The sequence below is a fragment of the Grus americana genome, chromosome 2, assembly GCF_028858705.1.
Source record: "Grus americana isolate bGruAme1 chromosome 2, bGruAme1.mat, whole genome shotgun sequence".
Classification (NCBI taxonomy): domain Eukaryota; kingdom Metazoa; phylum Chordata; class Aves; order Gruiformes; family Gruidae; genus Grus; species Grus americana.
In genome coordinates, this window is record NC_072853.1 from 143488046 (window position 1) to 143515574 (window position 27529).

A 27529-nucleotide genomic window follows, 5' to 3' on the forward strand; every position below is an offset into this window, starting at 1 on the left:
GCACACCAATAAGAGAAAACTCTGGCTAATTTTACAGACACTTACTTAATTTCTTTCTGTTTCCATAGTACAATTTAAGGTATGTGAGACTAAAAATAAAGAAGCATAAAGTAAGGACTGTACTGTTAACAAAGCACAGAGGGTAAAGGGAATTCAGAAAACATTTTAAAAAAGGACAACAGAGCAACTGACTGGTATCTATCTTTCTCCAAAGTGATTTTTAAACTAATAAACTGAAGATATTCTGCTATGGCTATACTTATTTGCATTTTTTGAGATGAGACAGATAAATAGATACATATGTATAAAAACATAAATTAAGACAGCTTGGAATGAAAAACATACTATTTCAGTGATACTAGAGAAGACAATCTAATATTCCTCAGAAAAAAAAATAATCAGAGAATCACAGAATGGTTTGGGATAGAAGGAAGCTTTAAAGATTATCACGTCCAACCCTCCTACCATGGGCAGCAACATCTTTCACTAGATCACAGGTTGCTCAAAGCCCATCCAACCTGACCCTGAACACTTCTGATGGTGTGGCATCCACAACTTCTCTGGACAACCTGTTCTAGTGTTTCACCGCCCCCATCGTAAAAAAATTTCTTCCTTATTTCCAATCTAAATCTACCCTCTTTCAGTTTATAACCATTGCTCCTTGTCCTCTCACTACAGGCCCTGGTAAAAAGCCGCTCCATCTTTCTTGTAAGCCCTCTTTATATATTGAAAAGCTGCAACAAGGTATCTCTAGAGCCTTCTCTTCTCCAGGCTGAACAACCCCAACTCTCTCAGCCAGTCTTCACAGGAGAGGTGCTCCAGCCCTCTGATCATCTTTGTGGCCCTCCTCTGGACTCTCTCCAAAAGCTCAATGTCTTTCTTGTACTGGGGCCCCCAGAGCTGGAAGCAGTACTCCAGGTGGGGTCTCACAAGAGCGGAGTAGAGGGGTAGAATCACCTGCTGGCCATGCTTCTTTCTCTGCAGCCCAGGATGCTGTTAGCTTTCTGGGCTGCAAGCGCACATTGCTGGCTCATGTCCAATTTTTTGTCCACCAGTATCCTCAAGTCCTTCTCTGCAGGGCTGCTCTTAATCCCTTCATCCCCCAGTTTGTATTGATATTGGGGATTGCCCCAGCCCAGGTGGAGGACCTTGTGCTTGGCCTTCCACAATGGCACACAAAGACCATTTTTACTGGTTCCACTTTAAATCTGGAAGACATTTAGTGGTTCTGAAGAAAACTAGCAGGTTTTTAAACCCTAGGCTGAGTTCTCCGGCTTGAACTTTTAATGTAATATAATCTTGCATGAAAAAATATCCTTTGCCCCTAAAATTTACACATATGTGTGATTTCAGTAATGCTCAATGGAAAAATATGTGACATATTTTGGGAGGAGGGAGGGAAAGCAGTAAAACTCTTTGATGATGATGGTGTTGAAAACACAACTTTCCCTATCATTTTGAACATTTCAGAATTTCCACAGGGCTGCTTTTCAAGCAAAACAGATCTCTCTTTGCTATGTATCATTATCAATTATGCAAATACAGTAATGTGATTAGAAACATAACTGGTTCAGCACACATATTTATAACCTCCAGCTTCTCAATTTTTTTTCTTAATGGCATGAGTCACCTTACCAAAAGCAACAAAATTTCAGTAGTGACAACTTCAAGTTTTCAGATTCCGAAATGAAGTTAATTAACTAGTCAGGTAATGGTAACGACATGACATGTAAACAGCAGAGCTAAAACAAAAAACAAACCAAACTACACATACACAAAACAAGAAAACTAAAAAAAACCCACAAAAAATTAAAAAGCCCATCCCACTAAAAAAAAAAAAACCACCACAAACCTTGCTAACCCAACTAGTTAACAATAAACAAAGCTCTATTACTGAAAGAAAAAGCAATGTGCTAATAAATCACAGCAGAGGTGTCACAGACCAGTGGGTGAGAAACTGCTCAGGACAAATTAAATCAGCCATAGTGTTAACAAGGTCTTATATAGTGAACAAAGACATAATGACATTTTCTAAACCCATTTTTTACAGCTGTTCCATTGAACAAAAGCTGACAGCTATAGAAGGCATTCCCTTCTAAATTTACATGATTAGTTTCCTTTAGTTTTCTGGAGTGTGTTTGTCTGATAGGAACATATAACAAACAGATGTGTGTAAACTTACATACAATATATAACTAGGTCTAGGAATGTCTCTGTCTTTTTTCAATAAGCCTAATCATGTACTTACATATGTACATAACTAGTCCTACCTAGACGTGTATGGCACAAGTAAAAATTAGAGGGACTGCATAAAACTTACTTGCTTAATTTTTGTCTTTTGGCTATTGGATACTATTATTATTATTATAATAGTGCCACTGGTTTTGGTTTTCTTTTTTAATTAATTTTCATTCATAATATTCTGGTGATGCATATATATATTTTTATATATATATCTATGAAGATAGAGTACCACCAACATTGTTTAGCTTTTTAGTAGATTTCTAGTAATATTTTTATTCAGGAATAATATACTGTATTATTAAAATATTTTATTATTTTAAGGACTAAACTAAAATTTGTTAAAGAAGGAATTGCTTGAGTAAAGGACCACAGAAAGCCTTGGAATTAAAGTTTCCAGAAGCCCCTTCTGTAATTTGGTCTCTTATCTGTAAGGATAGCCATTTACTAGTTCCATGTCCAGGAAAAGAAAAAAAAAGTTGCTATAAATTCTACCACTTCACTTCTGTGTAGACACCTCAATTAAGTAAGTCACATGTTCTTAGAAGTTGAAAAATGCTGTTGCTTTCCATATGACTACAGCCTTTTTTTTTTTTTTCATGGAAGAAGAGTATTTTTCCACTGTACTCAAGAGAGATTAAAGAGAAACTAATCCACCACACTTCATATTGAAAAGCAAAAGACATGAAAGTAAGGATAAAACACATATACATGTACAGAAGACACAACCTCCTCTCGTTAACCTCTACAGCTAATAATTCTCTCAAAAGCGGTCTCTCAATGGAACATACTTAAATTACAGTACTCCGATTGATGTTATGCCTACAACTAAAACACCGTCTCTGGAACTGGTAAGCACAGAAATGCACTCAAAAAAGAGCGCGTTACAAAGAAGAAAGTGCAATTAACAATGCTTAGATTGCATTGACCCCCTCCATCATTACAATTTAAGCTGTAGTATTAGTGCCCTACTCTGCAGAGCATGTTTTTGTGACTCCACATTTCCTCTGCGTACTATCTGATCTGTAAATAAAAGACAGACTGAGCAGTCATGAATTATCAAGGTTCTTCACTCTTAAAAGTCGCCCAATTTCCAGAACGTGTTTAGACATGCCTGGGAGAGTGACACTGCTACTTACATAAAACTGTTACAGTATCAAAACTCAATTTTTTTTCTCTGAGAAAAAAATAAAATTAAAACACGAGATCGCGAGCGTTCAGTTTCATTGAAGACAGACTGTTCAGGACGCGTTACCCAGCCTGGAAGCAAGGTTACGCTGTCACAGCTCACCCAGCAGCACATGCTCCCGCTCCGGCCGCTCGCACTTTTTCCCTTTTGCCTTCAAGGCAAAATTTCCAGGCTGCGAACAAGGCGGGCATGAGCTCAACAGCGGGAGCTGGCTGAAGCGAGGCCAGCAGGCAGCTCCAAACTTTCCGACGGTCCCGGCCGAGGAAGCCCCGCCGCCCCGGTGCTGCTGCCACCAAGCCCCCCACCCGGCCGGTTTCCGGGCGAGACCCCCTCCGCCGTCCGCCACCGCGGGGCGCGGCGCCTGGCTAGAGCCTAGGCCGGAGGCGGTGTCTCTCCCCTCCACGAACAACCCACCCCAGCGGCCCACCGCCTCCCGCCATTACGCTTCCTCACAGCCCCCTGCCCGGGGGCCGTCCCCAAACCGGCAGCGCCGCCGCACCCGGGAACGGCCAGCCTCGAAAACCTGCGGCTTGTTTACCTCGGCACGCCGGGGCTACCCTCTGCTCTCACGTCCTCCCCTCCGCTCCCCTCGCCTGCCAACCGCGACGAAGAGCTGAGCGCCCCCGGAGCCGCCTCCCGCCCCGCCGCACCCGCGATGCGACGGGCTGCCGACGCCCAGATATGCAAAGTCTCCCCGTTGCGCCCGCGGCCGGACTCGCCTCGCTTTGCCTTCTCGCAGCCCCGCGGACCCCGCCCGAGCCTCCCCAGGCGGCGCCGGGATCGCCGCCAGCGCCGCGGGGCACTCACCGGCTCCTCACAGGGGCTCTCCCCGGCCCATCCCGGCGCCTCCGCGCCGGCCACCCAGCGCCTCCATTTGCTCAGCGGTCGCTCCTCTCTCCCGCTCCGCTCCGGATACGGCGCCCCCTGGAGCGCCCGCTCCGCCGGGGCCGTCACTCAGCGGCTGAAACGGTGGGGAGTGCCCGCCCGGCGGCGAGGCTCCCTCTGCGCGGGCAGGGCGTTGCGGCTGCCGCCGTCTCGGTGCCCCTTTGTTCGGCGGCGGCTCCTGGCGGCGTGGCGGCACTGACGGCTGCCGGCGACGCTCCCCGCGCCCGGGCGGCTGCTTCGCCTCAGCGCTGCCCTGCCTGCCGGCAGCACCTCCTACTCCCCGCCCGCAGCCCAGTCTCTCTCCCTCTTTCTCCGCCCGCGGTCAACAACCGGCGGCGGCAGCAGCAGAAGTTGAGGCCGCCGACCCGGAAACTCATCGGCAGCTGAGGCCCGCGGGGCTCCGAACGGGAAGCGGATCTGCCGAGCCGGGGGAGGGAGCGGGGCGGGGACGGGGCGGAGCGGGACGGGGCGCGTCGCGTCTCGGGCGCGGGGCCTGGGTGCCAGGCGCGGCAAGAGGATGCGGCGGGGGAGGCGGTCGCCGGCACCACCGAGGAAGGCAAGGGAGGGAGTGAGCGGGGCCGTGGTGCTGCCCCTCACCCTGGTGGGACGGTCCCGAGGGTGTGGGAGCCGATCCCGCTTCGCGGCGCCGCGGTGTCAGCCTCCGTCCGGGGGTTGCTGCCCGGCCGGCTCCTGGGCGCGACTGGGAAAGTTCGGGGGGGCGTTTCCCAGCCGTCAGGCGCGGAGCGGCGGGGTGGGTGCCGCTGGGGCGGGAGGTGCCTGCGGTGCACGGCCGCTTCCCTCCTGTCGTGCTGCTCTGTTGCTGTCCGGCTCCCTCCGTGGCGGCGGTCTCTCCGTGCCGGGAGGAGGCTGAGGCCGCCGCGGCTCCTTGTGCGGAGTCTGCTCTCGGCGGGGCGGCCACTGTGGCGGGGGTTGCGTGGTCGTGTGTCCCCGCGGGGCGGCGGGAACCGCCCTCTGCCTCGTCCCGGCGGGTCCGGGGCTGCTGAGGGTGCCGTCGGGCCATGGTGTGAGAGGCGGGGGGGGGGGCGGCGGGCGGCGCTGGGAGAAGCCTGGACCTCTGGAGACGTTAGCGGCACCTGGATTTGGTTAGGGTCAGCTCACTGATGTTGCGTTCCTTGTGCAGCCCCACGCTTCTTTGTCCTCTGGTTTTGTTTTGTGGGTTCATACCACAGCTCTCGGCGCTGTTTCCCAGACATCCTCACCCCGCTCTGGGTTTAGTGCAGAGTGAGGGAGTTCACTCGCTGCTTATTCCCCTGACCATCACCTGCCACCCAGGTGGCTCGGCCTGGCCCAGCCCAGTCTCTGCAGGTTCCCTCCACAAGCCTGTGACCCAAACCCAGTGTGTCCCAGTACATATAAGGAAACCCAGGGACCATGCTTTTCCCCACAAGGGATGGCTGTTTCTTGTTCCTTTCAAATATCCCAGAGTATGAGCTCTTACAAGTCAGTACGTTGTTTATTTAATGTTTCTAGATGCTACTGTAATGCAAATCAATAGATGTTTCTATTTGGATAATACTGTTCAAGTACCACCATTAAATCATCTAACGTATTTATCTTAACTGAACATGAAAATGTGCATGCTGTTATTTATGTTGGGGTTTTTTAATATGTTTTTAGGTAGTCTGATCCCAGCAAAAATACTGGACTAAAGAGCATGGGAATCTGAAGACCTCTGTTTCTCCTAGAAGAGGTGAAGAAGCTGGAAACAGTAACATTAAAAATCTTTGTGGAGGGATTAATCTGCAAAAAGCATGTGCTTACTGATGATATGTACTGAACGGGGTTCATTTGCAGATGAAGAAAATGATCAGCTGGAAGGTGCTAATGGCCAGACACGACCTTAAATCTGATATGTGAAGTGATGTAGCCTTAGGAGGTTTTCCTTATCATTTTCATAAATTTTTATGATTATAGGAATTGTCACTTTGGGTTAAACAAAAGGGTAAGCAAAGTTTTATCTTAAATCTAAAACCCTCTGCCTACTTTTTGCAAAAACTGAAGACATATTCCTTTCAGAAGCTCTGTGTTTGAATGAATCGTGCACCAGTTTGCTGTCCCACTGAAGTAAAACTAAGTAAATGAATCCATATTGTAGTTTATTTTTATCAGCTTTGTTACTTGGCTGTAGGCAAGACTCTGTTCTACTTCCTGTTGGGAGTGGGGGGAAGGAAAATCATGTCTTTTCTTGAAATCCTTGTGGAACTCATAGAAATGCAGTACTTTGTCATAGCACATTTTATAAATTCCAGTGCTCATCACTTCAGAATGGTTTTATTTTGCAATTTCATTTATTTTTCAGAATCCTAAAATTCTTTGGCCTTTTGCCTGACTTGCAAAATTGGGAAGATGGTTAAACAGTCGAAAAATAAGTATATTATTTTTATTTTAAAAGTGGGTTAGAGAACAAGATTATTTGTATTAAAATCTATGTGATGTAAGATTTTCCCCTTTTATGAAAAGGAAGCAGAATTATATCAGCTATTGGTATTTTTCCAGCTAAAGAACAATAAATGAATAATGCAAATGATCAGTGGATATAATTACTATATTACTGTTTAGCATTCTGTTGGATTTTTTTATTTTTTTCAGCTGAACCTTACTTCCTGTTTATTCATTGTTTCCAGTGATAAAATAAGGAGAGATGGGAAACCCAGAAAACATTGGAGATGCATACGTTGCTGTGATTCGTCCAAAAAATACTGCTAGCCTGAATTCTCGGGAATATCGAGCTAAATCCTACGAAGTAAAACTATTTAATTTTTTTATTTATTAAAAATTTTAAAAATAATAAGATATAGTAAATATATATAATACAGCAGAAGACAAAATATTACAATAACATTGCTTAAATAATGTCTATGTATGTCATGTATCTACTATGCATTGCCTCATCCTTATGGGATTTGAAAACTTTATGGTTTTGTAATATTTGTGCGTTGCATGTCATTTCAGGGCCTTTTGCCCTGTGAGCTGCTCAGTGCAAGGTTGCAGCTTATTCTCTTTAACCTTACTGTTATGGAGGTCATTCTGGCTTTGCCATCCTGCTCCTCCACATTCAATACTTCCTGAATTTTATTACTGCTTTTACAGTGGTACAATAAATAAATAAATAATTTTTTAAAAAGTGTTCTGTACTTGTTTCAGTTGTGCTTAAACTTGTTTGGTTTCTTTATTGTTTGAAAGATTTTGTTGCTTGAAGTTCCCATTGAAGGCCAAAAGAAAAAAAGAAAAAAAGTTTTGTTGGAAACTAAACTGCAGGGAGGCACTGAGATAACCCAGAGCATCTTGGATTATGTATTAGAAGCCACCAAACCAATTTCACCAGCCAATCAGGGTATTAAAGGTAAAAACATTTTAATCTGATGTATTGTTGATAGCTCTATAAAAATATTTTTAAAATCAAACGGGCATGGAAAGGTTGTGCAAAAGCATGAAATTAGTTTAAAAAAAGAAGGTGTGTTCTGAGGTTCATCAAAAAAACCCAAGCCAACAATACAGCTAAAACCTTTAATTTACCTTTGTTTCCTTTTACCTTCCAACTCTATAAAATGCTTACTAAAAGATTTTTATTAAGTGAACCTGCCTGCCTGTACTACTTCTTCACCTCAAATTGAGATTTATGGCTAAATTTCTGGTAAATCAGATTGAAGTGGCTTTTTTATCCTTAATTTCAGCTAAAACTTGACTTGAGCTAGTGAATTGATTGCTTCTAAAGTCTGTTCTAAAGCCAGCATTGTTCAGTAGACAGTAGCTACATGAAAATTTTTGGCATAACTATCACAGATATAATTTGATTAGTACATTTTCTTTTTCATTGTTGCATAATGGGTCTAGCAAACAACCTCTCACTTGTGCTGACAAAAATTGTTTTAGCCAGCACGTTTCATTTCCAGATTGGTATAAACTATACTGACTAAAGCACTTTTCTTTTTGCTGTGTACCTCATCTCTGCTTTGTAAGTAAGGTTATACTGGGAAGGTTGTCAGTGTGGACAAGACAATGCGGTGCTAAGAATTTAGAAAAGGAATAGCTGGTTGCATGGTAAAATGTTGCTGGTGGCAATAACTGGAGTTGGATGGACTCCACAAAGCTAGTCGAGCAGCAAACATGAAATAACATCATAGCATTAATACACATTGAGGAATGCCTAGTAAAAACAAAACCTATGTTTCTTATACAGTTCAGGGAGTTTTAAATTGACTCAGACAGAGGACCCAAACATTAATATGCACAGCTTAGCGTGGCCACTGCTAAAATATGCAGCTGAGGTCAGAAAAGCAAACAAAATGCTAAATTCTGTAAGGGCAGAAGGGAGGATAACATGGAAAATACTGTCCTTCTACTGCATGAATAAAGCATTCACCCTAGTGTGGAATATAGCATGCAGCTGTGCTTTTCTATTTCAAAAAGCATCTTGTTTAACTTAAAGATAGGTGGTTTAGGGCATGAATGCTATGAAAAAATCAGAGCTATAGAAAAGTTTCTATGAAAAAAGGGAAACAGTCATGTCATTTGTCATGTAAATGGCTATATATGTATTTATGTTCTTTATTTTTTCATATGTATTTAGATTTTCTTAGCTTGCTTTATATAATAGCGCATAATTTTTTTTCTTCCTAGAAATTAGGAGGGTTGAGTCAGTAAGCTTTCAGATAGCCAACTCTAGATTTTTTGTTTGTTTGTTTTGTTGGTTAATTATTATTTTATTTTTTTTTAATACTGTGCTAGGAAAGCGCGTAGTGTTAATGAAGAAGTTTCCTCTTGATGGTGAGAAGGCAGGCCAGGAGGCATCACTTTACATTGTTCCAACTGTTGTGAAAGGTAATGTTGAGCGTAATTTCTGAAGTTGCACCCATTTTAGCAGAAGTTCAGTTGAGGGTTTATTAAGTATTTTTATGAATATGCTGTATGTCTTTTTCTGTATTTAAACGCTAAAAGTAACATTTAGATGGAAACCTCTCTAACTACTTTAAAACTTGAAAAAGTTACTTAAAATCAAAAACTTTGGGTTTAATGTATTGCCTTTGTTTCTGTAACAATAGCACACTTCTGTTTTAAGCTGTATTTGTTCACTTGATTATTTTTCAAAACATATGCATTAACTTGTTTAGAATTTACTTAATGCGAGCATAAATAAGACATCCTATTCAGTTCAGTGTTGTTTACTCAGAGAAGAATGCTTACTGAAATCTGTAAACGGTTTTGTTTGAATAAGGAATGGTGAATAAAGTCTTTAGAAGGCAAAGTAAATTGTCTGTCAGGAAAGTATTTTTTAAAAAAGCCTGAAGTAAATGTCTGTGTGCTTTTGGGGAAGCTCCTTCATTTTTGCCTTAGTGATAAAAACTGTCAAATAAAAAACATTGTGGAGTTACCAATAGTTATCTATTCTTTTTTTCTGGCAACAGTATACGTTTAATATTAATTCCTCAGATTAAGCTGATCACACTGATGGAATAGTAACTGAACACTTTCAGGCTACCCTGTTGAGTTGTGAATTGTTACATCTGGATTGTATGTGATTTCTATCAATTAGCATTTGGAAAAAAATGAGTTACTCTAGTCTAAAGTTAGATTATGCTATCAATTAGTTGGTAATGTGTAATTACAGAAGATGCAGAAGGGAAAATAAGATTCTTCTTCTCATCGATGTGTCTTCAGAGTATGTTTCCTTTTTAGATAATACAAAATACGCATACAGTCCTGGATGCCCTGTGTTCTACTGTTTACAAGACATCATGAGGGTCTGCAGTGAATCCAGCACCCATTTTGCTACGCTTACTGCAAGAATGTTAATTGCCTTGGATAAGTAAGACATGCCATCAGTAAAAATACATTAAAATAGAAGTTAAACAAGAAAACTTGTAAATGTAGCACATAGTTTTTATAGCATTCTCATGATTAAGAAGGAAACCATTGTGATACCATGTTATTTTCTTCATGTTTATCAGAAATTGAAACCTTAACAACATATTTCTAAATATTTTTAAAAATCTTTTGCAAACTGAAGAATTTTGCAAAAATCTTTTTGGAAGTTCTTGCTCACAGTGAAGATTTTGTAAAATCATATAAAATACTAATGATTAATCTTCTATAAGTGACATAATTGCCACCTGTAAGAGTATTTGCCAGTGCGTAGTAAAAATATCCTGTTAGTTGTATACCATTATGATTTGCATTCCATTTACAAAGGAAGTGCATATTCCCCAGCCATACACATTTATTTGCAGTAGGGAATTAACTTTCAGAAAGGTGAGTAGTTGTTTAGCCAGCTTTATAGTAGTTTGAAAATTGAATATGTGAGCAGTTTTCTGGTCTGTTTTAATGTACCCTTAACAAAGAAATACCAGACCTACTTATGTATGAACATTATTTGCATTAATAAAGTTAGGTGAAGCTCTGGACTAACATGAAAAATTATGAGTTACAGGCTATTACCTAAAAAGGTTCCGTTTGTAGGGTTTTTACAGTTTATTCGAAGAGTCATAATATTTCCAAGTATACCATTGTGCCAGTTGTTATATTTATTTGCTACTTAATGAGTGCCTTCAGACTCTAAGCTGTGCTTAAGATGTTTTACCAACCTTACAGTTGTGAGAGAACCCTTGGAATTATAGTAGAAAATAGTTTATATTGATTATTCTTTACATATGTTATCTGAAACAACACTTTTCAAAGGTTCAAACTACCATAACTAATTTATCTGCCAACTGTTTGGAGAAAATGCCTGAAAATACCTCAGAGAACCAAGAGGGTGTTTATAGCACGATGATCACAATTTTACAGTCCTCCTTCCCAGCAGGACAGTGCGTAAGTGAAGAGAACACGGCTTTTGCAGCACATGATAGCTTGGATCTGGGACTTAAAAATCCAGGCCTAAGCATACGCATTGAACTGCAGGCCACATTCTGCCATCCTTACACATGGTTCTGGGACAGACAGGATCCAAGTGGTCTGTCAGTGGATCTATCTTTTCAAAGCATGTACTTATCTTTCTTCTATATTTCCAGGCTAAATCACTAAACAGAATTTATTGTATTCCAGCAAAGTACATGTTTATCTCAAGCTTGTGAGAAAGTATGTGCAGAAACCTTAAATACAAATCTGACTTTAGACTCTTAGATAAAATATGCCCCATTCAGCATAACACTTCAGTGAAAATATATTTATCCAAAAATCCTGAGCCCTGTGTTAATTGCATACGTGGCAGGAAGAAATGCAGCAGGTGTACAGTGATGACTTTCCCCTCTAGCTCAGAGTAAGAGGGCTCTAAAGCCTTTCTATACTGTCAGTAGGAGTGCACGTAGAAGAGAATAACCTTCAGCACAGCTTTGTGAAAAGGCAGGTGCTAGTCTGTGTGAAAGAGGCTTGGTAGTTTGGAAACTACCAAAGGATCTTCTGATTTTTTTGCCTTTTCCTACGTCTCCCTAATGAAACACATGAGTTAGAAGGCTTAAGACAGCACAGATATTGAAACTTCCACTCACTCTTAAACAGACTGCTTGTGTTTCAAAATTTTTATGTTGAGAGTAGCAATACTGATAAACTGAAAGTAAATGAAATGCTGACGTGTTGGTGTGGTTAAGTGTTTTGGCTCTAAACTCTTACCTTAGCTTATAATTTCCTTTTCTTTGAGAGTTTGCATCCGCAGGAAACGTTTTTGAGCAAATACATTTGCTTAACTATATTTGCTTAAAAATTTTCATGTTTGGGGATCAATTTAGTGATATAAAATTGGCTGTGCACATTACAATATTTTATTTTTTTTTTAAATGTGTGATTATCGTACAGGCATGACCAAAATAGTTCTTTTCTACCTGAGAATGAATGACTTGCCCATTCTCTCCTGCAGGTGGTTGGATGAACGGCATACCCAGTCTCACTCCATCCCAGCTTTATTCAGACCATCTCCTCTTGAGAGAATTAAAACAAATGTCATAAACCCTGCTTATGCTATAGAACCTGGCCAAACAGAGAGCTCATTACACATGGGTTATACTGCCCTGGAAATAAAGAGTAAAATGCTGGCATTGGAGAAAGCAGATATGTGTATCTATAATCCGTTGTTTGGATCTGACCTTCAGTATACCAATAGGGTAAGAACTATATTTTCATTATATATTTGTGAAACATACATACATTTTTATTTTACAATTCATTCATTTATTTGATATGAGTGTGTGCTTTATGTTTAATATAATCAGATTTCTTTATTGCGCACTTACTGCTAATTTTTTTTTTTTCAAATCCTCACATTTGAACTTCATTCTCTTTAATTATAACATGTTACTATCATAACTTTAGTTTCATGAGAACACCCAGCCTGGATGGGGGATTGTTTAGTCAAATCTCAGTAAGATATTTGTTCAGTTGTGTTCAAATTATGTCTTCGCAGGTTGACAAAGTGGTAATAAATCCATACTTTGGCCTTGGAGCCCCAGACTATTCAAAGATTCAGATTCCTAAAAGAGAAAAGTGGCAACGTAGCATGAGCAGTGTCACAGAGGACAAGTATTATGTTACATTCCCTTTTCATTAACAGATAATTTTGTTTTATTATATTACAGTACTACTTGGTAAACTTGGTCAGAATGAGATTCCTATTACTTTAGGGTTTTACTATATAAATACATATTTAAAAAAATTCAATTTGAAGTCTCTTAAGTACTGAAACATGACAATTAAAGGACAGATCAAGAAAGTATTAAATTATAAACATGAAGGAAGCATCTTAGCATAATGAATACAGCTGTGGCTTGACTATTGCATGATTAAAATACTAGTTGTATGAATATTGTCACATTTTAGCTGCATGAGTTTAATTTTTATTCTTCATGTAGATCTACAGTTAGTGCTAAGTTAGTAATTTTAAAAAAGTCGATGTTCCCAACTACTGAAATATTTCTGAATTGTGTTTTCCTCCTGTTTCCCCTTTTAATTCATAGGGAACACCAGTGGGTAGATGATTTCCCTCTTCACCGCAGTGCTTGCGAAGGCGACTCTGATTTACTAAGCCACCTTCTGGATAAAAAGTTTTCTGTTAATCAGTTAGATAGCGACCACTGGGCACCTATCCATTATGCATGCTGGTGAGTCAAATGAATATAGTTTTTCCAATCAAATGTATTCTTGCTATCACAATTCTTTAGTGCTAATCTTTTATGTAATTTCTTATGCAGACTCAAAAATGAGAAAAAAACTCTACACTTTTTACACTTTGACTTTAATATATGTTAGTGTTAACCTTGCAAAGAGAAAGATTGCTTCAGGTTTTGCGATCATTTCAACCTGAATGGTTTCAGAGGAGACCAGGTGTGGAGATCATATTGTCAAACCCTTATCTATTGCCTCATTATCTGTCCTGAAGCAGTTCTAATTCCTGTTGGAGACACTGTGTCTAGGTTAGCATGGTAACTTTAACAGTCTTTGTTGGTTAAAGACTGTGAGCAGTTTTACAGCACAGCAATAGCTGAGCTGAGCACATGTTGGTGATGGTCGAGCTTTGAGTAGGAAACTGGACTGGGTGATCTACAGAGGTCAACTTGTCTGACTATAATTCTGTGATGATTTCATCTGTAAGTGCTTGAAAGCTTTCCTCAGCTGTTGTAAAAATGCTTTTATTTTGTCTTTATGCAAGTTAGTCTTCCATATTTATAGTAGTGTCTGATGATATGAATAACATGAAAATGTAACTAACCTAATGTTATAACTTAGTTAAAAAAACCCCAACACTTACTTGATTTTAGTGTTTGTCAGAAAGTTTGCATAAACAGGATACACAAGATTTACCAGTTATCATGTGAGGCTTAAGAGTCCTCAGGATCCATCTGCGTGACAAACAAAAGCTTTACTCTGATTCTCACACAGATTTTTTTAATTTTTTTTTTCAGGCAAGGCTGAACTCTGTTTTGCCATGACTGAATTAATACAACTACCCAAACTTTGCTAATTTAAAGCAAGGTTTGGTGTGTCTATAATGAGTCCAATAAATGGTTACTAGACCAGTGGTTACCAAAGAAGTGCAGAACTGATACTAATTTTTACAAGCTTATTAATGTTCCACTGTCTTTGGTGTAATTTCAAAACTAAAAAATCTTAAGCATGGAAATACACTTTTCCATATTTAGGACTATCTGGAAAAAAAAAAAGATTTTATTTTACATTTGCTGCGTCTGTTCTGCAGGTATGGAAAAGTTGAAGCCACTCGAATGCTGTTGGAGAAAGGGAAATGCAATCCAAATCTTTTGAATGGCCAACTTAGCTCTCCTCTTCATTTTGCTGCTGGAGGTGGGCATGCTGAAATAGTACAAATTCTACTAAATCATCCAGAAATTGACAGAGTAAGTTCTGTTTGTATATAGAAATAACAGTTTTAGCAACAGTTTCTAGCTTGTGTATGTGAAATATTTTGTGTCCAGATCACAATGTGTAAACACAATTATCCTGTTGAGAGATTACCAAAAACCAGTTAAATATTTTTCATTACTTCTCCTTTTCCCATTCTTTCAATTAAATGTTTGAACCCCAGGATCAATGATTTAAATTATCTCCAAAAATTTGTAAATGTATACCTATCTCCTGTGAAAACAATGTATTATTAGTGTTTCTGTTTATGTTTGTAGCACATTACTGATCAACAAGGGAGATCTCCACTGAATGTCTGTGAAGAGAACAAACAAAATGAGTGGGAAGAAACTGCAAAACTGCTGAAGGAAGCCATAAACAAACCAGTATGAGTTTATTTTCTAAATGGGTTAAAGTTTATATTTAATTCACACATAAACTTGTACGAGAGCTAGGCTCATTTATAGCTGTTGTTCGAAATGTGCCTTATAATGTCAGTGTAAATATTGACAAACTGTCTCTTTAAATGTTTCTGTCTATATTTATTGCTCAAGAAATACATGTAAGACTTTAAATGTAATGTTTTGATTTATTTGTAGGAGCATCACATCAGCTACTGATTTTACGTCTACTTTTGATCCTATAACCATTAGCTTTCTTTATGCATTGTCATCTTGTATGTTGATAAACAGGAGCGTTCAGCTGGCTAAATGTCGCCTTCTACAAAACAGGCTTTACATCAGTCAGTGTAGGCTTCCTTGGCAGTCAGTGGAGATCTAGCCAGGATAGTAAACAAAATTTACCATGGGATTCCTCTCATCTGGAAGTAACCAAATGATACAAACCCACTTGTTTCTTTTCTTTAACTTAAGATGTAACTTGTATCTCTGTAGGTAGGTGGCAGTAAACCTGACAATTTTTCAAGGTGTTTTAAACCAGCTTCATTTCACTCTATATGAATCTTGTAAAATAATTAATGAAGGAAATCTTTTATTTTAGGGATGCTATTATGCAGTTGATCAAATGGCGGATGTGTGTCTAATGACTCTAAAAGACTAATGCACACATTTTAAGTAGATTTCACAGCTTAATAGATTATATTATGTTGTCACTTATTACTATTGAATTAATACATTAAAATTAAAAGAATAATAGAAATTACTGCAATGGGAGTCACAGTGACTACCGCAGCAAAAATAGACCGATATTTTCCATTCCAGCCTTTTTCAGTCAGTTGTCATTTTCCAACGCATTCATCTCTTTCCCCCGCCCCCCGAAGTTTTTAGGATTGATTGATGTCTCAGTTCTTGACAACTGAGTAGATTTTAAGAAGGGAAATAACAAGTTCCTGCAACTTTTTTATTCAAGCAGCTGAAACTTTTAACCTGTTTGAGATATGAACACAAGAAGTTTCATTGATTTATGACCTGTGTGTATATGCTATAAGCACCTGATTTAAGTTTAAGTACATCTTTCAGGAGGTATACTCTGGGCCCATATGCAGTGAAAGCTATCAGAGTTCTGAAGGGGAAACAATCTATTAATAGTAATATTATAGAAATACTAAAAGTTCTTAGCGTATTCTTATTGTACTGGGATCTGTGTAAAGAGTGGTGCTTCCCTCTGAAAAATCAGTCTTTTTAGTATAGACTAATGAGGGGAATAATTCATAACCTGCCAGTAATAGTGAGGTGGACATTTCAGGATATGCATAGGCAGTTAAGCCCAAATCCCTTGGGGAATTTTTAAATGCCTACTTGCTTTTGAGTTCAACAGAAGTGAAGTCCTCGAAATATCAGTAAGATCTTTCTTGTAGTTATTGCGGTAAAAGCACAGTATAAGAACTTGCACAGGACATGAAACAAAGCAGTTTTGACAAATAGTAAATATGTAGGAGTTGTGTTGTGTATTATTCTGAACAGTGTGGATGTTGCTGAATTACAGTAAAATTGCTTTCCTCTTCAGAAGCACCAACAGAAAGGATTTTAACAAGTTCTTTAATATGTTTACATTTTTATGTAGTATGAAAAGGCACGAATTTATCGTATGGATGGGTCATATCGCTCTGTTGAGTTGAAACATGGAAACAATACTACTGTACAGCAGATAATGGAGGGGATGCGTTTGTCTCAAGAAACTCAGCAGTACTTCACTATCTGGATCTGTTCTGAGAACCTCAGTAAGTAACAAGGAAGATCGTTATACCTGAGAGGTTATCATAGCTTTTTTATTTCTGCTGGCCTTTAGACAAAAATAATATTTTCTTGGGAAAACAGGAAACATGCTCTCTGACAGTTCTCTATTACCCTCTTTCTATCAGCTTTTAAAAGTCATTTTTAGAAGTTAATTTGTATCTAGGTTGTCTGTTAATACACTTTGTCCCTACCAGAGACTCTTAATCCTTGTAGGTTTCGTTCTTTGTGGTTTTTGCATAGGGAATGAGACCAACTTTTCTATTTCCTCTGCTTAAGCTTTCTTCCAGTAGATCAACTGCCAGCCTTTACAGCCTGATGTCTTCAAACTGTGCTTTCAGAGCTATAGAGAGCTTCTCCATTCCAGCCATCAGTTTTGGTACCCCCAATGGGTCTGACCCTGTAGCACTGTGGCATCTAGAATATTTCATCTAGGAAGATGAGGCTAGTCCAGATTGCCTTTCTGTTATAGGGCACCTTTGTTGTCATAGCCCTTACTGCTAACTTGCCCTGATTTTAGTGGTATTTTTCTTCCCAGAGTATCTGAAATTGGATGCATGTGGTTCTTTCTACTAATGCTTAATCTATTTAAAACTAGTAATTAAAGTAAACCTGATTTGATGGGGTTTTTTATTAGGTCATAGAATCATATGAATTTTTATGTGTTTTGCACTAAAATGATTTTTGATAAACAAGGTTTCAGATCTATTTGATGGGACGCAGTTCTGATGCAAAATGTCATTATTACATTTGCCATATTTTTTATGTATTGCTGATCTAAATAAAAAGTATATTATAGTCTGAAATATGTAGCAAAAGATAAATAGAACCACAAAAGAGTCAATGATTGTGATTGCGTTTCATTAGAAAACATGGTAAATGGTACTGGTGCAACAAGATAGTTATGGGACATGTTATAATGGATTCCCCATCCCTGGAAGTGTTCAAGGCCAGGTTGGATGGGGCTTTGGGCAACCTGGTCTAGTGGAGGGTGTCCCTGCCCATGGCAGGGGGGTTGGAACTAGATGGTCTTTGAGGTCCTTTCCAACCCAAACCGTTTTATGATTCTAGGATTTAAAAAGCACAATTCAGGTCTGGTAGGATACTGTGTTGACAGCACAATGACCACAGAAGCCTTGAATTTAAAATTTTATTTAGTGATGTCAATCTTCCACTGAAGTGGCATTTGTTACTTTTTTTTAATCTATAAAGATTGCAGGAAATCTTTTCTTCATTCTTTTTTAATCTTTTTCTCCCAGTGTAATGCCATTTGCCTTTTTACTTTGCTGTCTGCCACATGACTACTGTAACTCTTGGTCAAACATAGATGCTAATGTCTGGAAGAGAAGGAAGTGTTTGAGTGCTGAAATCTTGCAGCTTGTGCCTTTTCTAAATATCTATGTCATATTTTACTCAAATCATTGATTGCATTTGAGGGGAAGAACTCACTGATACATTTTTTTGTTTAAAAACAAGTAATTGTCTAGATATTTAGCTTAAGTTTGAAAATCAGTCAGCTTCTGATTTACAGCTTTAAACAACTAATGGACAGGTGTCATTATAAAATGTATTTCTTGCAGTTTGTTGTGTACAGCTGTAAAGACCATTGTTTTCTTGTTTGTAGGACGGATAATGTTTTTCTGTGTTTGAATGTAGGGTGGCCAAGTTGAGTGAACAGATTATTCTCAGTGAAAAGATGTTGCACTATAACATGTCCTTTGAAGTTTTAAATACAATGTGAAATGTCACAGTGTAAAAGCCAGGGCAGCGAGGATGAGGCAGATACAGCCTTCTGGTTCCTCACTACTAGAAAACAGCCGAGCAGTAGTAATCACAAGGACAGGCAGGGTAAGTGAATGAGCAGAATGTAGTAGGACTGTAGTAGAACCTCTGTATTGATTTCTCAGTTCTCATATAGACAAAATATCTGTCAAAAATAAGATTTTTGGACTTTGCCTTTCTCCCATAATACAACAGGCTCTAATGTTTTATTATTGTGTTTTTAAGGTCCATCTTGGTATTCCATTAAATTGTTAAATACAATTTCACTCTTGAGAAGCTGAAAATAACAAAAGTTCATCACTAGTGCATTTAGTGAATTGATGATGAGAGTTTTGTCAAGAAATCCGTATTTTCAAAACTATATAGAGCAGTTTAGAAAACATAGGGAAAAATATTTGTTAATGAGTCCTCAGTTTCAGATACTCTGGTCTTCGTGCAGCGTTTAATGGGGGGGGTGTGTGTGTGGGGGGTGTGCTTGTTTGTTTAAAAACAAAACCTGTTTTTTTCCCAGGCCTCCAACTGAAGCCCTATCACAAGCCTTTGCAGCATATTCGAGACTGGCCTGAAATATTCACTGAACTGACAAACTTGGATCCTCAAAGGGAAACTTCACAGCTTTTTCTGAGAAGAGATGTGAGACTTCCACTGGAAATAGAAAAAAAGGTCTGCACTTGGAAGTGATAGCATGAAATCATGGTCAGAATCAGAACACTTTGACCAACACTCAGTGTGTTTAATGACTGCAGTAATTTCCAAACTTATTTAAACCAGACCTCTCCTCTCCTTCTCTTTTCTGCAATAGTTTGAGTCTTCAGGTTCCTCCCTGCTTCCATCCCTCCCTCTCTCTCCCTCACTTCTCACCTTCTGAACTGTTTGGTTTATAAGTCTGTGTGCCCCAGTCTTTATCTGTCTGTCATACAGCTAAAAACAACCTGCACGATTTGCCTGCTTTTCCTTGTGCTGTAATTTTTCAAATATTTAATTGGCCAATGTAAAGGGGATTATTTAAATATATTATTCAAAATTATTTCACGTGGGAAAAACCCACAAATGTCAGTATTTCTGTGAACTTTTTGATTGGGCATGGTATGTTAGTCACCTTTAATTTGTAAGTGTGTTAGATCAGTGAAGTCTTGAATTAAGTCAATGAAAATATGTCATTTTTTCTATTACAAAGCATTACTAAAATGTGCACTTCAATCAGGATCACGCCTTTGTCTTCTGTCTCTGAATCGGTGAGAAATTGTATTTATAGTTTCTAAGCTCATTTTCTTTTACAAAGAAATCATATTATATAAATCTTTTTAACAGATTGAGGATCCATTGGCTATTCTTATCCTTTTTGATGAAGCCAGATATAATTTACTGAAAGGTTTCTATACATCACCTGATGCCAAGCTCATCACACTAGCAAGTCTGCTTCTACAAATAGTCTATGGAAATTATGAGAGCAAGAAACATAAACAGGGCTTTCTAAAGTAAGTATGTGTGTTTAAAACTTAAAATCATGTTTTTAGATTAAGTATTTTTAGAGAGCACTTACTGTGTAACTCTCAAATTTTAGGTATGGTATATTTATTATTTTTCTCCATCACTGAGCTCTAGTGCAGAGTAAGTACATAACCCTTGCAGCATTAATAGAAGCTGGACATGGGGTCTGAAAAAGATATTAATTATTGCAGTCCCGGGCAGAGGGATGGAGGGTCTGTATTCTGTAACTCTATACTGAGATACAATAATACCAAAAAGAGTAACAGTATTCATGTGAATGAAGGTTTTTGACAGGACTGAGACTTGGGACAATGCAGAAGAAACCTCTTATGTCCACTTGGACCCACTTCTGGGATTGGCTTTCCTTCCTCTTTGAAGAGAACAGACCATGCAGAGATAACTGTTCTCTCATTTGTATGTGAACTGCTATACTACATTGGTCAGAAGCGTAGCACCAGTAGAGCTCTGCCAGATGGTGCTTTCCTCTGCCCTTCATCCACTTGCCAGCACAGCAGCAGCTGAGCCGTTCTGGGATACGGCTTCTTCCTCCCACATATGTTTCTATAGTATCTGAGCACATCAGGATTCTAGTTCTCCACTGCGTGCACCTTCACTCCACCCCCCTACCATCTCCACCCCAATTAATTAATGTAATAGCAGCTGGGCTATTCTGGAATGCTGCTGTACTTCTCATCTCCTCTCATTCACAGCACCAACTGAGCTCTGTTGGCTTGCTTTTTTTGGTTGTATTCTCCACCATCTGTAAATCAGGGTGCATTTTCTGCTACTCTTAATGCTGATGCAAGTGTAGGCTGCCTCTGAAAGGGCTGGCTGTACTGACTACACTTCTTCATTCCTTTCTCTTCCTTCTGTTAGGTGTAGAGACTGTACCATTACAGAGTAAGCTAGGTGAAAGTTCACTGAGGCAAATCAGCAATGTGGTTCTGAGTTGGTCCTGCTCAATGGAAGTGTTTGACTCTACTACAGACAGGACTACTTGAAAAGATATTTTGGGCCAGATAAAGAGCCTCATGGGCATTTGGACATGCTTTGCATCCATATTCAAATGAAGATGTTGGAAAATCTCTCAACTTCTTCTTCAGACAGATGAAAATATTTACATTCTGAATTTTTTTTTGTAGTTGACATAAATGTTTATTAAAAGACTGGTCATTTCCAAAATATATCCAGGCTGTTTTTGTATGAGAGTATGCTTGACTTTAAAGATCTGGATACACTGTCCCGTGCAGGGTTTTTGCTTGGTAGATCATATGTGCAGTTACGACAAACATAGTTTAAAAATGACTGAATAGGTTACATCACTAGGTTTTTGAGACTATCTTTGTTATGTTTTTTGTTTGCTGTGTTTTGGGTATTTTTAAAAAGGCACTTTAAATAAATAGCTTCACTTTCATGTCATGTAATACATAACTTTCATGTGGAAATTAATTGGGCCAAGTCCTTGGTGGTGCCTGAATACAGCTGTGAAGGGAGGAGTATCCATAAGCTGTTATCCTTTCTGAGTGTGTGACATGCTGGTGTAAATGACCGTATATAATTTTTGCTTCCAAACTGGAATTCACCAAACTGGTCTGTAATCAAGTAAGAGTCACATGCTGCTAGCATTTCCTCTCCCTGCTGTGTCCATGATGAATGCCACAAAGTGTGTAACACAAAGCTGGATCTCCATTAACTGAGAATTACACTATTATCTTAGGAAGCCTTGGCTAAGCTTCCTACCTGAGGCAAGACAGAGTAGGAGCTGACTGTCTAGCTCAGTATGTGACTTGAAGATACAAATTGGCAGACATTGTTCTTTCTCCTTACTTTGTTTAGTGAAGAATAATTTTTTTTCTGCTTTGTTTTTCTTGTAGTGAAGAAAATCTAAAATCTATAGTACCAATCACTAAACTAAAAAGTAAAGCTCCTCACTGGACAAACAGGATACTTCATGAATACAAGGTGAGATAAATAACTGAATAGTAAAAAATCCTGTCTTAAACATTTTTCACTGTTTGGTTGTCAGCTAATGAACAAAAATACTAGTTTATAAAGCTAGAAATGTGTATGTTCTGAATTTTTGGGATGGGTTGTTGTAATGCTGTTTTTCTTGTACAGCTACAGTTGATCTGTTAGAAGTCAATATAATTGTCATCTCTTCATTTATCTTCAGTGTTAACTGTGTATTGGGGATACTGCCAATTCAGGCATACACGTAAAAAAAATCTGCTCTGATTTACATTTTCACATCTGCTTGTAGCAATAGATCCAGTGTAACTTGCATGTTAGGGATCTGTTAGCACTGCTGATGCCTGCATATGCACACACACAAACTCCTTTGACTACAGCAGTTAACTGAGCAAAATTTTTAAATGTGGACTTGATCTGTTTCTGTGAAAGACCTCTAACTGAGGGCTATGGATTCCAAACAAGGTCAGAAGCACCTGAACTTCATAAAAAGCTGTGGAAAAAGTGCAGTGTGTTAGAGGGAGAACTGTACTGGCTGCCAGGCATCACTAAAGGTAGCTGACAGGAAACACTGCAGAGGCACCCCGGGAATGTTCAGGCCTTGCCCCTCTTCTGAGGTGAGGTTAATCAGTCATAAACTTTCTCTTGGTGCCTACATCTTTTTTTGTCAGAAACCAACAGATCATTCCTCTTCTTTGTAATACAGAGGAAGGAGGGAATGATGGTGGTCTTTCTAAGACTATGGTATAGCAGAGTAGTCTCTTACTCTTTCTTGTAGCAGATAAAATGTAAGAATCATAGAATCGTACTATCGTTTTGGTTGGAAAAGACCTTTAAGATCATCAAGTCCAACTGTTAACCTAGCACTGCCAAGTCCACCACTAAACCATGTACCTAAGCACCACATCTGCACGTCTTTTAAATACCTCCAGGGATGGTGACTCAACCACTTCCCTGGGCAGCCTGTTCCAGTGATGGACAACCCTTTCAGTGAAGACAATTTTCCTAATACCCAATCTAAACCTCCCTTGGCGCAACTTGAGGCCATTTCCTCTCATTCTATCGCTTGTTACTTGGGAGAAGAGACCAACAACGAGCATAGCTTGCTTAACTTCTGCTCTTAGGCCATTATTTTGGGGTGTGGGGTATGGGCGAAGGGGAAGGGAGATGCAATCTTTTGTTCCAATGATATTCATATATTTGACATTTTTAAAATGGCTGTGTAGAATTTGGATAAGCTGTAATGCAGCATGTGGATCCAAAGAAGTTGGTCCCATCCACCACACCCCGTCATGGCTCCCTAACTGTTGAAGACTTGTGTTCTCTCTCGTGCCTGTGTCTCCTCATCTCACATGTTGCCCAGTCAAGTTTTTTGTTTGTTAGGGTACTTTACATCAGTCTATTCTGAGGTGGCAGCACTCTAGCGATCCTTTGTTGTGACTGTTTCACTCTGTTGAAGAGGAAGAAACAGAAGCCCATCTCATTCTGAATGAAAGCTCCACTAAAGAAAAGAAAACTGGACCTCTCTTTTGCTTAAAAAAGAATCCATGTTTTTTGGGAGGAGTTAGTTACTCATCTTACCATGCCTTGCTGGGTTGGACCCCTCAAAGGAGGAATGCTTAGTTTTATGGCTTGTGATGCATTTAGTGTCAGATGGGTGAGTAGCTGCTTATCCCTGGAGTCGGACATACTTCTGAGAGAGGCAAAATTGTGGGGCCCTGCAGAGGCTAGGTGTCAGATTTCTGGGGGTTGTACATGCACCTGCTTCCTGCCTCAGTCTCTTTTGGCATCTGAGCCTTTCTGTGGCTGTAGGGTTTGATTTAGATGTGGAAAATGGTTGGTGGGAAACCACTTTGGGAATACTGGTTTAGCAGGAATTCCACTAAATAGTGGATTTTCTTCAAATAACCACAGCTCTTTGGGAAGACTTGTTGACTTCTTGTTCTTTATTTCTAGAATCTCAGCACCAGTGAAGGTGTGAGTAAAGAGATGCATCACCTTCAGCGCATGTTCTTGCAGAATTGCTGGGAAATTCCTACTTATGGAGCAGCTTTTTTCACAGGACAGATATTCACCAAAGCAAGTTCAAGTAGCCATAAAGTCATCAAAGTGTATGTAGGAGTAAATGTGAAAGGGCTGCACCTCCTCAACATGGAAACAAAGGTCAGCTTAAGTAAACTGCTAATGCTAGCTGTTAAGCTTAATTCTGTTCTCTTAAATTCTTTGCGCTAGTAGTCATTTCACATCCAACTGCTTGGTTAAACTTGACTGTGAAAATTTCCAAGATTTTAAGATCTTTATAAGGCACTACTAATAGAAAGCCTTGGATTTTTCCACTTGACTACCTCATAAGCTACAAGTAGTTTGTGGAACATGCTGTTCTAAGTCAGAATCCTGTTTAAGTGAACTAAGGAAAGTTCAGTTTGTAAGCATGGAGAGTATTTTCTGAGCTACAGTTTCCTACGTTTCATTGTAGGCTTTACTCCTCAGCCTGAAGTATGGTTGCTTTATGTGGCAGTTGGGAGATGGAGATACATGTTTTCAAATCCACAGTCTGGAAAACAAAATGAGCTTTATTGTGCATACCAAACAGGTAAGCATCATCATTTTTCATCCTTTATGTTCAATTATTTTTTCCTTAACTAATATATTCCTCTTCTCTCTTGAGATGGACCACCCTTGTAAAGTATAAAAGAAGCCCAAGCCAAGCCCCCACAAAAATGATCTTAACATTTTCTTTTTAATATTTCAGAATGTTTGCTTGTTTTCCTAGCATGTGAAGCCTTTAGTGTTCAAAATACATAAAATGCATCAGTAATCATTAAACTTTTTTTTTTAATTGCAACTATTTGTTGCATGTGCCCAGTCCCCTCAGACTCTAAGGATAATTCCCTAATATGATGAGAATCACCGAGTTAGAGCTCTGGTCACTTTGCTATCAAAACTAGTTGAGTTTGAGATTGGATAAAACTGAGGATCTGTAAAGGCAAAGTTATAAAGCAACTTCACTGCAATTGCTACCAGCAACTTTTTATAGTGTTTGTGGATGTCTGATGGAAAATGCTTGTTTTACCTATAGTCTGCATCAGTGGTAATATGCCATGTTAAAATGTGTTGTGACAAAATTACAGCTTTGAGTATCTTGCATACTTTGACAGTAGTTGCTTTTGATTCTTATATATTAAGGTGATTATAGGGGAAGTAATTTTGAAAAACACTTTCTGATATCTGAGTAAAACCTAAGTTTTATTTTCCTTACTTCTAAAGTGATGCAACTTCTAACTGATTATTTTTATCTACTTGCATTTGTCATCTACTTAAGTTGATTGTGTCATAGTTCTGAAATACTGATAGAATTTAATTGTATACCTTTATATAGGCAGGTCTCGTCGTTAAACTGCTAATGAAATTAAATGGCCAGTTAATGCCAAGTGAAAGAAATGAGTGATGGAAATGAACAATAGTTACAAAACAGCATCTTATGGCTAAGCAAAAACCAACTTATTTCTCATCATAACAGAAGACTTCCATGTACATGAATTTCACACAACAAAAAAGTCAGTTTGTACAGTTTTCTAACTTTGTACAGAAGCTGTACAACATATCTATTATTTTTATAAATATTTTCATGTTCTTATATAAGCTATTGTAGGGCTTGAGCTTCACCAATAAAGCTAATGAAATGTAAATGGTTTACTGAGTTGGATGAGCATGAATTGAGTAAGGCTTTTGTTCCCAGAGGACTATGGGGCTACCAGTGCCGTTAAGCAAGTCTCAGTTAACCTAATTACCTTTCGTCTTATTCTGTGGAACATCAAGGAGGTTATATATGTTACAGTATTTTGTAGACACACCTTATTTTTAAGATACTGTTGATAAGTATGCTTAAAAGACCAGTTAGACCTTTGAGCAACTACTTTTGATAAACTTGTTTTTTATTTGTTTTCTGACAAACGTTATAGCTGGCTTTATTTTTACTCTTAATTTTCTCATACTTTGTATTCATATTTATTCTAAAATATTGCATGAGGATGTCAAAAGGGAAATACTTTAAATCATTCAGAAGCCATATTAAATGTTTAGCATGCTTGTTTTTTAAAAAAAAAGGATTTTTTACTTTTGCTGTGCAATATAAAGTGTGTATATGGAAGAGGAGGAGATACAGATTTACAAATTAATCTTACTCAGCGGACTTCAGAAAGTTCAATAAATCTTACCCTGGATTGCAACATGTCTGCAGTAACGAAAACTCTGGTATGTAGGAGGTACTATATACCTCCTATGTATATACACTATATATATATAGGAGGTACTAAGTTATTTCTGTTAAACTACTTTTCCCACTCATTACTTACTTCAGTTTCTGGAGGCTACAAGCAGTGCAGGATGCAGGAATGAAGATTTATAATGCAAGGGAGTCGGATACAGTTTGTAAGCATTCTGCCTGCTCTTTGCAGAGTTGGGACTGGGTCTCAACAAGTTGGGTCCAAGTGTAATGTGGGACACTATGCAGTCTGAAACATATCCTCGTATGTTAAAATAGTATCTATAACACAAATCTTTAAAATATCTGGTTGTATTTCAGGGTTTTAAGTGCACTTGACTATATTTTCCATGTAAACTGCATGCTAAACCAGTGTGCAATATTTTGTAAAAAAGGTTTTTTTAAAAAATAAAAATTAGCACTTGCCTCTAAGTTTTCAAATAAAAGTTAAAATGAATGTTAGGAACTGTGCTGTTGTGTAGTAATTTCACTCATACCTTACTACTACTAAGTGCAGTTTAAGAAATTGAAGTAGTATGCAGTTAAAAAAAGTGAACAGTAGACTTGTATTTTGTAATCTTCTTAGCAAGCTATACTTTTCTACTTAAACTTCACTGGCATAAATAACAGTAACTCTTCATGGATTATTATATTTTATTTAAGGTAAATAATGCAGCAGTCAGGTTCTTCATAGTGCACCCTTGCTTTCACTTGGCACTGCTATCAGAAATACACTTCTCTACATAGCACTTTGTTAGAAAACTAGTTAAAAATGTTAAAATGTGTGTCAGTTGCATATTTAACAATAGTATTAATATGCCTTATGGCTGTATAGTTCTTTCTGCTAAATTTGTATTTATTATTACCTAATAAATTGTTTGCAAACAAGTCATGTTTTGTTGGTTTTATTATTGCAGCCAGCATGAAAGTGCCATCAAATGTCTTACTAAGCAGGTGTTCTTTCCAAAGAGTAGCATTTTGTAACAGATTCATCTTTGCAAGGTATGTAGGAAGATCATCAGAAAGGATCATACGGAGGGTCCCATGGCGACCACAAATTAAGGTAATGCATCTTGGAAACCACTCGGGAGTTCATTAGGAAAACTGGAAACTGTTAGTTGTGGCAAACCAGAAGTTGTCAGTGGAGTTGTTAAG

At 38.8% G+C, this 27529-nt stretch overlaps 2 protein-coding genes across 10 annotated transcripts in view; one reads left to right on the forward strand and one right to left on the reverse strand.

Moving 5' to 3' along the window:
- The window catches only part of ANKIB1 (ankyrin repeat and IBR domain containing 1), a 107762-nt gene extending 103060 nt beyond the window's left edge, over window positions 1–4702 (reverse strand). For 4 of the 5 annotated variants that reach the window (XM_054814058.1, XM_054814056.1, XM_054814054.1 and 1 more), the window contains exon 1: window positions 4238–4702. The gene's annotated coding sequence lies outside the window, so the exon portion shown is untranslated. Of the gene's footprint in view, window positions 1–3968; window positions 4110–4237 lie in introns of those variants that run through there. The other variant, XM_054814055.1, reaches the window with a different exon arrangement.
- A 62-nt stretch (window positions 4703–4764) lies between these two features.
- KRIT1 (KRIT1 ankyrin repeat containing) lies at window positions 4765–27262 on the forward strand. 5 transcript variants are annotated; one of them, XM_054814064.1, is made up of 18 exons: window positions 4765–4871; window positions 5954–6026; window positions 6961–7079; window positions 7520–7679; window positions 9065–9157; window positions 10013–10142; window positions 12186–12429; window positions 12729–12844; window positions 13279–13422; window positions 14517–14673; window positions 14956–15063; window positions 16700–16856; window positions 19163–19314; window positions 19963–20129; window positions 22017–22104; window positions 24067–24273; window positions 24587–24703; window positions 25490–27262. In XM_054814064.1, the coding sequence occupies exons 3-18, from the start codon at window positions 6978–6980 to the stop codon at window positions 25556–25558; spliced, it is 2211 nt and encodes a 736-aa protein (XP_054670039.1). In that variant the 5' UTR covers window positions 4765–4871; window positions 5954–6026; window positions 6961–6977; the 3' UTR covers window positions 25559–27262. The 5 variants fall into 5 exon arrangements, with proteins under 5 accessions (XP_054670039.1, XP_054670034.1, XP_054670036.1 ...); XM_054814059.1 differs by lacking the exon at window positions 25490–27262 and having other exon boundaries at window positions 4805–4871; window positions 24587–25454; XM_054814061.1 differs by lacking the exons at window positions 4765–4871; window positions 25490–27262 and adding an exon at window positions 6636–6705 and having other exon boundaries at window positions 24587–25454.
- The last annotated feature ends 267 nt before the right edge of the window (window positions 27263–27529 follow it).